The sequence below is a fragment of the Aedes albopictus genome, chromosome 2 (assembly GCF_035046485.1).
Source record: "Aedes albopictus strain Foshan chromosome 2, AalbF5, whole genome shotgun sequence".
NCBI classification, from domain to species: domain Eukaryota; kingdom Metazoa; phylum Arthropoda; class Insecta; order Diptera; family Culicidae; genus Aedes; species Aedes albopictus.
Genome location: NC_085137.1, coordinates 85,046,469 through 85,060,068, shown reverse-complemented (window position 1 = coordinate 85,060,068; position 13,600 = coordinate 85,046,469). Strand labels below are relative to the sequence as shown.

General features: G+C 41.0%; 1 protein-coding gene across 2 annotated transcripts in view; it reads right to left on the bottom strand.

Moving 5' to 3' along the window:
* Positions 1 to 13,600, bottom strand: part of LOC109428002 (dual 3',5'-cyclic-AMP and -GMP phosphodiesterase 11) — a 177,782-nt gene that overhangs the window by 97,912 nt on the left and 66,270 nt on the right. For both annotated transcript variants that reach the window (XM_019703663.3, XM_019703670.3), the window contains exon 2: positions 7,976 to 8,060. In XM_019703663.3, coding sequence (XP_019559208.2) covers positions 7,976 to 8,060 — 85 coding nt within the window. The remainder of the gene's footprint in view (positions 1 to 7,975; positions 8,061 to 13,600) is intronic.

The window sequence follows — 13,600 nt, the reverse complement described above, 5'->3', positions numbered from 1 at the left end:
CATGTCTGAAACACGCAACGACAACCCTCGCCTTCTTGATTCGTGCACCTATGTCGATCTTTGTTGGTTCACAGTCAATCGCACCCACCAGGATCTCGTTGATTACGATGAGTAATAGTAGCGCTGGTAGGATACATCCTTGCGTCACTCTAGCAACGACCCTGATGGGATCGGATAAGACAAAATGCCTCGTACTGCGCTTCAATGAGGCCGATGATTTTCTCAGGGTCACCCTTGCGCCTGAGGGCTTTCCACATGTTTTCATGATTGAGACGGTCGAAAGCTTTTTCGTAATCAATGACCACCAGGTAGAGAGATTCTTGAAATTCATTGATATGCTCCAAGATGATACGGAGTGTAGCTACATGGTCCACACAGGATCGTCCGGCACGGAATCCTGCTTGCTGCCGCCGGAGAGTTGCGTGAATCTTATCCTGTATCCGGTTAAGGATACTTTGCAGAGAACTTTGAGAATGATACACAGCAACATGATACCCCGCCAATTACAGCATACAATCATGTCACCCTTTTTGGGCACCTTTACTAAGACGCCTTGCATCCAGTAGACCGGAAAGGTCGCGGTTTTCCATTTGTTGCAGAATAATTGATAATTGTGCAGATACTACGGGGTGAGCATCTCGGCTGATATGCGATCGATCCCCGGGGCCCTGTTCGATTTCATGCCACGGAAGACTCTATCTCCTGCACTGATGGAACTTTTGGCGGATCATGCTGAGGTGTTGGTGGTATGGCCGACTCTTGAGAAAGGTTTCCAAAGCATTCATCTTAGTCCCACTATGGCGGATGCAGAGGAGACGGATGGGTTTCTCGCCTTCGTTGGCTAGGGAGCTCGCCCACGCTCGTTTGTCCTGCCTATATAAGCACTTCATTTTCTTCTCGAAAGCGCTGACGGGTTACGGCTTTGGCTTCTCGTGTTTTCGCTCGCTCTATCGTGGCTTTGGCGTTTCATCGCTCCTTAATCTTCCTCCAGCAGTCATCTGATATCCACTGGTGCGTAGCTCGCCCAAATTATTCTCGCCGGTGCATTCAGAAGAATTTGACCAGATGCCACTTTGTATTTTCCATAGTTTGGCCAACGGTCTTCGCCAGAGGCCAACGGTCTTCTTTCTCAGGATTCTAGGTCAGTCCATCTCTGGATTCGATTTTTTTTTAGAATCCCTCTCAGGATTCTAGTTGAATTTACCTTAATAATGTGGAAGATCCCCTCTTAGGGTCCCTCTCAGAGTTCTGGGGCAATCTGATTCAATCTGAATCTAATGGGGTTTCTCTCAGGGTGAGGCAACCTATCACAGGATTCAGGGAGAATCCATCTCGGGAATCTGAGGAAATGCCTCTGGATTCTGGAAGATTTCCTCTTAAATTCTGAGAGAATCCATCCATCTGGAGTAATTCTGCCAAGGGCTGAAAGTCTCTTAAATAAAGACAAATCAATCAATCCCGGGATTCTAGGGAAATCCTTAATAGAATTTAGGGAAAATTCCTACTGATTTTTTTTTCTCTTTTCTGGGATAAGGTCTTTCAGGATGATGGTGTGATAATTTTCAGCATTTTGAAGGAATCTCTCACAGAATTTTGGAGGAAACCTCAGCATTAAGGAAGAGGCCTTTTCAAAAACCTGGAGGAATTTTACTCGGCAGTATTATAAAGGAATACCTACCAGAATTCTACGGAATCTCTGGATTCTAAGAAAATTTATTTCAGGATTTTGGGGTACCCTACCAGGGTTCCCTACCAAGGGTGAAATCCCTTTCAGGATTCTAAGAAATTTCTGGATGATCTGGGCTTATTCTTCTAAGGATTCTGGAAAACCCTCTTTTAGGATCCCACTCAGAATTCTAAGTGAATCTTTCTCAGCATTCTCAAGAACTCCTCTCAGACTTCTTGGAGAATCATAGTCAGCATTCTCAGAATTGTGGCGTAATTTCTCTTAGAATTCTGGGGAAATATTTATTAGGATTCTGGGAGAATTCCACACAAGATTCTGCGTAAGATCCTTCCCAAGATTCTCTGATTATTCGGCTTTTTGGGGAAATTCCCGTCAGGATTCTGCGACCATGATTCTGGAGAAATCCTTGGGATTCTGGGGCTATATTTTTCGAGATTCTAGGGCACTTTCTTTCAGAGTTATTAATTTTTGAAGAATCTCTCACGAGAATGTCGGCAGAATTTTCTAGAGAAATTTGGATTTTGGAGAATCCTTCGCATAGATTTTGTGATTCCTCTTAGGGTTCGAAAGAAATCCTTCTCAGCATTCTATGAGAATCTCAGTAGAATTATGTTTTCTGTATTCTGGAGCAGTTGCTCGCGAAAAACCCTTTCAGGATTCTGAGAGAATCCCTCTAAATAATCAGGGACAATCCCTGATAAGATTATGGGAAGATTCTCTTGAGGTTTTGGTGTAATTATTTTGAGTATTCTAGAGCAATCACTCTTAGAGCTCTGGGACAACCCCTTTCAGGGGAGTCCTTTCAAGCATTCTTCTCAGGATGCTGGGGAAGTCCATTCTAGAAGTTTTCGTAATCCCTTCCAGGGAGAATCCTAATCAGATTTTCGAAAAATAACCCACTTAGGTTAATAGACATATTTCTCTCAACAGCCTGGAAGAACCCGTCTTATGAACCTTTTCATGATTCTGAGGAAATCACTCGTAGAATTCTGCTGAAAACCTTTTGGGATTCTGGCAGAATTATTTTCAGCATTGCGAGACACAACCAATCGCACCCATATTTTGCACAGTTGTTTTGAACACTACGTAATGTGTTCCGGATTGATGCGGTCCAATTTTAATTTTCCCAAAAAAAATTGACCCACTCTATTGCATATATACAGCATGAAACTAAGCACGAAATCTTTTATATTCTTTGGGCTGCAAATTCGATAATCTTTCCAATTAGGTAAAATCGTCGTTTCCACCCTTCTGTTTTGACTACCATTCTAGAACGTAACCTGCTCAACTTAAGATCTAGTTTTCTTGTATCTTACGAAACTCTGCTCAATACTATAAAATGCGGTTTACCCCCGGATGGCGTTTAGTTCCCCTAGACATAAGTGGCCAATGCTTTACTGTGTATTCTATGCTGATAAGGCGTCTCTGTCATGTCGAAGTGTTCATTCAACGCTCAACCATCAATCAATCAGTCGTCGAATGTTTCACTTTCATTGGTGAAGTAACTCATGTAACTAAAATTAGAATACCTAAATGCTTCGTTCCGTTTCACTACTCCTCAATCCTCATCATCCTCCCCGAAAAGCTTCCCAAACGACACACAATGTCACAATGCATCGTCACACGAAGCTATGCTACGATTCGCAGAGTGCACCACCACTTGACAAATGACCATCACTACACAGTTAAATAAAACGAAGAAAATCTAAGATGTGCGATATACTAACCGAACCGTTTAAGCATTCCTGGCATAATTCACAGAGTTATTTCACGCGCGAATACTTGCCAAGTCCACCAAAGTCATTCACGACTCTCGCTCCTCGCAACATTCGTTTACTTTCGTTTTCTGTACGGTCAGTCTACGCAAACCGTATGGTAGGTATGGTGCCGGTGAGCAAACGCAGTCACACGCAGTCCAACACGCGAAACTATTTTCGATCCTGTCATCGTAAAATCAGCTGTTTTTTCGGCAAATCACCTGCGTAGACCGTTTTGGGGGAAAATTTGTAGAACCGAAGTGCTCCTCTGGGGCACGCTTTTCATGTGCCCTTGGGGTGTCATTTCAAGTCACCAACGCTCGATATCCCCAACAACAACGGGGGAGAGGTAATATCCGTAAGCGTGCGACAGAAAACAATAATATTTTACAACGTCATACACACTGCGGTTCGTTTCGTCCTTAGCGGCGGTGGGGTGCGTCCTCCTGCGTTTGTTCAAATGCCCTCTCTGATGTACTTGGTTCGATGTGCCTAACGCAGGCAACTCTCGAAACCACAAATGGAACAAGCCAACGGCAGACTGTCATCTGCCTCGTTAATTTCGGTAGTCGTCACTGGCAGAAGCACTCAGTGGCAGATACAGCAGAAAAAGGCAATTTTTGCTTAAATGTTTCGCATGTGGTCTCCCCAATGTGCTCAAATATTGCAATATGTCCTGAACATAAGCCAGAATTTAAACGGAAGGGATTTAGTGATGGGGTCTCCAGTTAGCTTAGTAGGTAAGGCTATGGATCGCCAATCCGGAGACGGCGGGTTCGATTCCCGTTCTGATCGGGAAAATTTTCTCGACTCCCTATGCCCATTGTACTTGCATCACAATATACAAATTCATGCAATGGCAGACAAAGAAAGCCCTTAAATTAATAACTGTGGAAGTGCTCAAAGAACACTAAGTTGATGCGAGACAGGCCAAGCCCCAGTGTGGACGTAGAGCCATAAAGAAAAAGAAGGATTTAGTGATGGAGTGAGACAGTCTCGTTTGCTACTTTGGACAAACAAATGTAGATGTAAGCATATGCCTTTGTCTATAAACAAAAAATGAGCCGCGCGCTACGAGAAGGACGGGTGTCTGGGATCGATTCCAGATCAGTCCAGCATTTTTTCATAATGTAAATTTTCTAGTTACATCCTAAGACATAGGAAATCTTCTTGCCTGATACACCATATAATAATGCAGGAATTGTCAATCGGAAATCAAGATAGTATTCCTACCACAAAGGAAGTGATTAAGTAACATTAAGGTGAAAAGCACACTATATAGATACACCAGACTGCAGTCATGTAAAAAGTCTACGAAATTAAGACATAAACGTACTCACAGTATTTGTACCAGGCCCACCAACAACGTCATATTCCTACAGCCGAAGCCATGGAAGACATCTTCATAACCATGAAGACCCAACAACTCGCTCGTGCCGACCATATAAGGCCATGGGAAAAAGGATACTCATACGGTCGGGCTCGGCCGGTTGAACGGAAGGACGACGGCAAGGAACGACGGACGGCCGCTGTCACCGATCTTCTACTGCGCTCCTTTCACGAACACAAATCTTAATTACGACGAAGAATTATGAGACTGTCTTAAAAGATATATATCATACGCAAGCAAATGAAGATGGTATACACTCTCTGCCGCAATATGGTTGCTCTGCTGTATTGCCGCAGCAGCCATCAGGACCCGAAAGCTGGTCCGTCCACTTCGCTGAACAGCCTGAAATGTTAATAGTTTCCACTTGCTTGATTCGACCCTGGTGCTGTGCTGGCTGGCTGGTGCTTTGGCACTTTGCGTCGGTGGTGGCGGAGGCGATGATGGTGCCTGTCTAAAGAAATCCTATCAAGAAGTGGCTACTGATGCCACTGCTACTGGTGTATTTTTCTATTGCTGCTCGACGAAGCACAGCCGACATCAAATTATGCAGCAGTCAGAGCCAGAAAACGGTTGTTAGTCCGAAATGTCCGTCTTAATTGCTGAAATGAACTGGAAGCTGTGCGTTGTCATCGTCGTCGTCGTTGTCGTCGTTATCCTTCGCTTGTTAGTTGGCTTCTGCTTGGACGAAGGTGGATCAGAAATGACGGTTGCGAAACAAATTTGCATCTAATTGAGACTGGATTGGCCTTAGAGGATTGCGTTGGGTCGATAACGTTCAACGACAGATAACCCATTTTTCTAGTTGACTGAAAAAATTGCTGAAAATAATAATAAAATAATAAAATAAAATAGAATCACCGTGTATGACTTCTCTGTCTTCTCTGTCTTCTCTGTCTTCTTTGTCTTCTTTGTCTTCTTTGTCTTCTTTGTCTTCTTTGTCTTCTCTGTCTTCTCTGTCTTCTCTGTCTTCTCTGTCTTCTCTGTCTTCTCTGTCTTCTCTGTCTTCTCTGTCTTCTCTGTCTTCTCTGTCTTCTGTGTCTTCTCTGTCTTCTCTGTCTTCTCTGTCTTCTCTGTCTTCTCTGTCTTCTCTGTCTTCTCTGTCTTCTCTGTCTTCTCTGTCTTCTCTGTCTTCTCTGTCTTCTCTGTCTTCTCTGTCTTCTCTGTCTTCTCTGTCTTCTCTGTCTTCTCTGTCTTCTCTGTCTTCTCTGTCTTCTCTGTCTTCTCAAAGTTCTTCCATTAACAGGTAATTCACAACATAGTGCAAGTAATGAGATCAACTAATACTCAAATATGTGTCCGCATTTCAGCTAACTATCCTATCCATCACTTTGACTTGAAAAAATCAAGAAACAGTGCGGGCGATAGACACTATACCGGTGAAACCTAGGGTGAAACCCTAAATTGAAACAATGCCCCAACGCTCAAAGGACACATACCATCAACAAAGGCCAATTGTTAATAGCAGCAGTTTTTTTTTTTTTTGTAGAATCAACAAACATACAGAAACAAGAGCATCTGTGCCGAAATGACCCACTGCTGAAATGGGAGCCGTTGCCGGGGAGCAACGCAAAACTAAATGCTAGTTTCAGTTTGCAATAAAACTAAATTGCCAGAACTTGTATCGCCAGATCGAGAGCAATTTAGCAACGCAGCAGCAGTAGCACCACCAGTGTGACTGCAACTTGGCATTTTGAATTTATCAATTTGGCACACGCTTTCATATAGGTTTGCTGCAGTTAGATTGTGTTTTTGCATTGTTTTGGGAAATTTTAGATGAGAAGCAGATGTAGAAATATAGTGGAACAGAAAATATGGACGGGCATTTCTATCAATTAGCCAAATTGTTTTCAATTAGACCAATTTATTTTGTAACTTGCGCATACGATGAAAAGGGTGAAATTCCACGTAGGCCCAGAAATCTAGCAAAGCTTATAGAAACAACTGACATTTTTAGAAAACGGAGATTCCTCTAACGCTTTATTTTCCACAGACTTCCTTACATTGAAAAAGGTTTTCATGTTGTTTCCTTTTGAAATTTTAATGGACTTCAATATATACCATACAAAAAGATTATGTGATGGATTGCTATTTATCTAACACAAATTATGTACAGGGGATAGACAAAATGATCGGGACAGGCAAATTTTTCACTTTTAAAAAAATGTTCAACTAGCTGTAACTTTCCGTAAAGTGCATCAAATATCCTCAAATTTTTACTGTAAGTTCATCAACTAGTTGTGTATCAGTGGTCAAAATTTGGGGAAGATCGGGCCATTTTCCACGAAGTTATAAAAAATCTTGAAAAAGGTAAAATTATCCGATAGTCAACTTTGAGCTATTATATCTCCGGATTTAATAAACCGATTGCAATAAAATTTTGACCATACATGACTTATATAATGACTTCTAGAAAACTTTTGACTAAACTTGAAATTTCCAACAAGAGAAAAAATTGTAGCGATTTTATTTTTTTCACGATTTTTTAGCAAATTGGTCTGTTTTAAATATGTATTCCATTACTTTTTCAAATTGTTGGCGGCTATGTTGTTACTTTCCTTCAAAACACGTTTATATATAAGTCAGTTAGAGGGAAATTAAATAAACTATAATTTGCATCTTGAATTTTGAAACGATGTTGAAGTTTTTGATAATTTGGTGTTTTATTAGAAAAATAATCTAATCGTTATAATTTTCTTCCGTATTAAGAATTGCAAGTTAAGTTAACGGTTTCTGATAGCTCATTATATAAGTCATAAATGGTCAAAATTTCATTGCATTCGGTTCATTGAATCCGGAGATATAACAGCTCAAATTTGGCTATCGGATAATTTAACCTTTTCCAAGAATTGTTATAACTTCGTGGAGAATGGTCCGATCTTTCCCAAATTTTGACCACTGATACACAACTAGTTGATGAACTTACAGTAAAAATTTGAGAATATTTATGAACTTTACGAAAAGTTACAGCTAGTTGAACATTTTTTGAAAAGTGAAAATTTTGCCTGTCCCGATCATTTTGTCTATCCCCTGTATGTGATATGCAATTAACTTTTGCAGTGTTCAAGCCCATCAGAAGAATAATGAAATAGGTAGTATGACGACTATCACATCACTTAATATAAACCAGACAACAGTACTTACTTAGCTCCATATCGTGTTCCTGAATCAGATCGTCCTCCTGATCCAAGTCACCATCGGACTCCGTACCCGAATCATGACCGTCGATCTGCGAATTGAGATAAAAATAGAAAAAATATCTATGTAATGATGCAGAAAACGTTTAAACTGATAGATAATTGGGTATCGTAATTGAGTGTGTTAACGTAGTATGAGAAAGTTGAAAGGTTGAAACTTGATTGCAACAACCTAGAACAAAGTTTCTTCGATCGTTTTAGCGTCCTTAACAATTATGTAAAATTTGTCAGTCTGATCAGCTTACCAAGAAAACCGTCCCAGGCAAACCGTCTCTCTGAGCCATTGATGCTGTCACATGCCACCTCAATGAACACATATGTATCATTTTTCAGTCAAATAGACTAGAAGAGGTTCTTAGAACCATCATAAAACTAAAATAAAAGGTATTAGGTTTTATGATGGTTCTCAAAACCTCTACAAGACTAATTAGCCTTCAAAATTTTACTTGGCATAGTGCGTTGCGACCTGGTATTCACGGTATTTTTGCAACATGATTTGCCCGACGATAAAAAAGGTCCTTTGTCGACCAACCGTCGTCGAAGTCAAGTGCTCATCGAAATGCTGCTTAAAACCTTTCAACAATCTCACGTTTGAATTTTCGTTGCACTAAAAAACATTTTAATCTTTGAACCTATGAGCAGCAGAAACAGTCAAAACTCAATCTGAAACTTGAAGCATCAATCAGACTCAGAGCACGATAATAGGGGAGGGTCTAAACTTTCTGGACCGGTTTATAGTGATCATTTGAAGCGCTACAAACAAAGTTTATGCTCACCCAGCCTTATGCAAATATGTTCGGTAAAGTGGTAAGGGAGCGTCCATAAGTGCCGTAGCAATTTTTGGGTATTATTGGCTCGGCAGGTTTATTTTCTTAGTCATGGGAGGTTTTTGTATACCAAAATGCCTGAAACTTGGTCGCATAATTCAGCTTGGTTGGGAAAGATTTGAAGCCAACTTTGAGTTCAATAACTTTTGAAAAACACCTCATAAAGAAGAAAACAAAACGGCTAAAATACTTAAGTTCTCCTATATGCTCAATTTCCTTCTAAAACCCTCCTAAACCCTTCCTTCTAAACAACTCCTAAAGCTCCCCTGAAATGCCATAAAACCCATCTGAAACTTCCTTGATTTAGACTCCTTGATACTTCTCTTTAACTCCCCATGCAATCCTTTGGAATTCCTCGAACCCTTGAAACCCCCTAAAACCCCACCGGGCTGAAACCATCGAGGACTCCCCTGAACCGTCCTGGAACTCCCTAAAACCTCGAAATTTTTAAAGCTCTCCTGGAGCTCTCGAAAATGCATTCGAAGTCCTTTTAATGCTCTGAAACGCCTTGAAAATCCTCTCTCGTAGCTTCATAAATTCATAATAATCCCATAACCCTTCTTTTGCAACAGGGTCATTTTTGGCCCAAGCCATACACTACGTCAGCGAGCTGTTCGCAACGTGATGCAATAGTAATGTAGAATCACCAGGAACCCTCTTGAAACCCCTACCAGCCTCCGTAAAGTCCCCCATAACTCACTGTAACTCTCTAAAACGCCTTGAAATCCCTCTGAAATGCGTCTAAACCTCGCCCAATTGAACCCCTTGAAACACCTTCAAATCACCTGAAACTTAAAAAGGTTTGTAAAACATGTAAAATTCCTTTGAGATTCCCAGAATGGTCTCATAAAACACCAGATGATCCCATGAAGGCTTCGGGATTTCTAAGTTTTGCAAGACGTTTCAAGGAGTTTTAGGAAATTGTAAGGTGTTTTTAGCGATTCGCGTGGACCTCAGGGAGCATCCAGCGATGATAGCGCTCTTAAATCTAAGATGGCGGCTGCAAATTCAAGATGGCGGTTATATAATGGGCTTTTAGGTTTTTCAACCATGCAATATGGGCATATTTGGTATGGAGAAGATGTCTAGAATCCAAAAATGACGATTAAAATATCCAAGATAATTACCAAAATATCCAAGATGGCGTCTCAAAATTCAAGATGGCGTGTGTTCAATGGAGTTTTGGGACCTAAGCCATGCAATATGGGTATATTTGATATGGGGAAGAAGCAAGGGAAGAAGTGTAGACTCCAAAAATGGTGACCTGAATATCCATGATGGTGGTCTAAAATACAATATGACGGCTCAAAATTCAGGATGGTGACTGTTTAATGGAGTTTTACGCTCTAAAACCATGCAAAAATATATAAATATATGGTATCGGTAAGATGTCCGGAGTCCAAACGAATATTCAAGATGACAATCTTTAATCCAAGATGGCGACTCCAGATTCAAGATGGCCGCTATTCAATGGCTTTTTAGACTCTAAAATCACGCACTATGGGTATATTTGGAATGGGCAAGATGTCTGGACTCCTAAAATGGTGACCAGAATATACAAGATGGCGGTCTAAAATCCAAGACGGCGGCTCCATATTCGAAATGGCGACTGTTTAATTGAGTTTTAGGCGCCCAAATCAAGCAATATGGGTATATTTGGTATTGGGAGTCCTAAAATTGTGATTAAAATATCCAAGATGGTGGCCAAATTATCTAAGATGGCGTCTCTAAATTTAGGATGGCGTTTCAAAATTCAAGATAGCGGCTGTTTAATGGAGATTTAGGCTCTAAAACCATTCAATAGGGGTATATTTGGTATGAAGAATACAACCGGAGTCTAAAAATGGCGACCAGAAAATTCAAGATGGCGATTTGTAGCTATTTCATTGAGCTTTGGGCTCTAAAACCATTCAATAGAAGCATATCTGGTATGAGGAAGAAGTCTGGAGTCCAAAAATAGCGACCAGAATTTCCAAGATGCCGGACTTAAATACAAAATAGCGGATCAAAATTCAAGATGGCGGCTTTTTTTCAAATAGGGTATTGGCTCCCATTTTCATCCCACGAAAAACAAATGATTGCAGCGCTGTTTGTTTTGTTTCTTATTTTTGTATTTTTTGTTAGAAGTGAGCACCCATGAAAACAAAAAGAACGGAGTCAATCGGTGCCGTCATCGCTTGTTATCGAATAGGATGGAAATGGGAGCATGAGATTACTGATGGCACACATACCCTATTAAGAGACAAAAAAACGTTATGATTTCTGGTGCCATTAAATGGATATCTGTTAAGCGATATTTATCAACATGTCACTTGAGTTTTGTTGAAATGGGTTTTCGAAGGCACGACAAAGGCGCCATCACCGCTAGGTGGATGAATTAGGGTTTTTGATTCACCGAGGGCTTCCAGTTGAAGAATGAGGACGAGTTCTAGTGAGAAAAAGCTTTCAATTCACATAAATTTGATGCCACAACATTATTTCATCATACATAAAAATTTCCATGGCTGACTGTACCACATTCACCGGTCAAATTTGCTTTCGCTTACATAGGGTATGTGTGACGATTTGGGTAGGGGATCCTATTGTATGCACTTTCCGCTACAATTCACAATAACAAGCGGGTTTTAAAATTTTGAAAGAAAAAAAAAACAAAAGAGCACCTTAATCTAAGCTACCCAATATAAGTTTTTTTTTTTAGATTTTTGGATCTGTAATTTGAAACTTGATATCAATTTAATCAACTTGATTTAAAATCATTTGCAATTCCTTATATGGATATCTTGCAACAGATTACATAGGACTTTGTGATACTTCGCTTGAAGAGCTCAACGGCAGGCAGTGCCCAAAACAGAACCCACCTGACCAAATAGTCCCACACACCCCATATGTTCGCTCGCCTGTATGAGTGATTCGCATCATTCTCGAGTTTATCTCCATTTTTCACCGTGTTATCGTTATACACATTCGCTGCTGCCGTTTAATTATCATCATTCATTCAAGCTATCGCGCTGCTGACTCCCGGGCATCGTCGTCGTCGCCGTCGTCGTAAAATGAAATGATGTTTGAGTTTTGTTTGCGTTCGTTTGGCTTCTTTTTTTTTCATTCTCGTTTTCTGAAGATTTTTACTGCTTTTTATCTTGTTTTTGTTTGCGTTTTTTTTTTGTTCACGTCGTTTATGATTTGCTGTTTTGTATTTCCTCGGTTGAGCGGGTAATGTCTGTTAGCATGTCAATCACAATGCGATGTTATTTTTGTGTATCGCTGCCTCTGGCCACGGTAAGACACTTTCGTCAATCATCTTCCATGACGATCGAGAGCGGTGCTGTTGAACGTCGGGTCTCAGACAAGCAGAAGTAGCACTCGTTCCTATTAATTTGTGATAACCAACTTGTAGGTAATTCTTTTTATCTTTCATTTAAATTGGGTGTTTTAGCATTGTGTACTATGGATTCCATAGCATGGACTATTCATAATACTGATGAGCGATGATGACTGTGTTCTTAACTGATAAATGTATTTAACTACGTCAGTTTTCCTGTGGTTGATTATTGACGATTCAATCAAATTTTCAAGTCGTAGCTACCCATCTTTATCAGCCACAATTGAATATTGCTCTATTGCACAAATGTTGCACCTAAAATGTGGAAGAACGGAAGAAAATTCGATTGTCGGTAAATGAAAAACCCACCCGTCCGTACATTTCTATTTGCAGCTCTTCTCGCTGGTTGTCTCTCTGTTCGGAAGACAACTCACGTTGCTGGTTGTCTCAAAACGGTTCCTGCTTTGCTGCCTGCACAAACTGAATTGCCTCAGTTTGTGCGATTTTAATCGCATTCCAAGCGAACGACTCCGAATCTAAATAACACACGTGATGGAGTAGTAGCACGTCGACCAAATGGGTGTGTACCATTTATGTACGTTGTATACTTTTCGCAGGCAGTTCCCCCGTCGCAGTCGACGAGTAACGTGAAGCCACTTTGTGTGTCTTCTTGTTTTTAGATGCGAATCGAACAAGATAGCCGTAAGAAGAAATGAGTACTTTTTTTATTTGAGGACCGTGAAGTGGAGTAACACTGTCATGTTACCCCAGACTCTACGTTATTACTATATTTGCCACACCTTAATGCTACAGGTGAGTTGTTTCGAATCTCACTCTGATAAAAATAGTTGTTGATCTATTCTTAACTGTAAAGGTCAGGGAGATGATTCTGGACCAGCTGGAATTCAAAGCCATTAAGCAAAAGTTGCAGTAATACCTCGACCCAGCACACGGTACCAAGCTCATACCGGGCATGGGATGATTATCGATTCCGCATGGGGAAGAAACGAACTGGAAATTGGATCGATATGTTATTCCTTTTACGACGACGAAGGCACTCCGGCGGTAACACATGTGATACCGAGGCAAACGACTCCAATTCCTCCGGCTACAGCAACTAGGTGGTAGGACATAAATGACAAGCGGGGCCCTGCCGAAGTAATATTACACACTTCCAGTTCAACTCGTTTGCCCAAGCTGCTGGCTGACTGACTCTACTAGAGCTTCCACTTGGAGGCTTGGTGGGCCGGTTTACGTTTACGACAGCGACGAAAGACCGGTTCTCGTCGGGCAACTCTCGCCGCCTGGGTGCTGGCAAATTCTGAAGTTTCTGCAATAGGGAGAAGGCTGCAGTTCGGAGAGGTCGAATATCAGCTGAGGGAGATCGTTGGAGGTCGACTTACGGCAATTGGTCGGTGTAATTTAA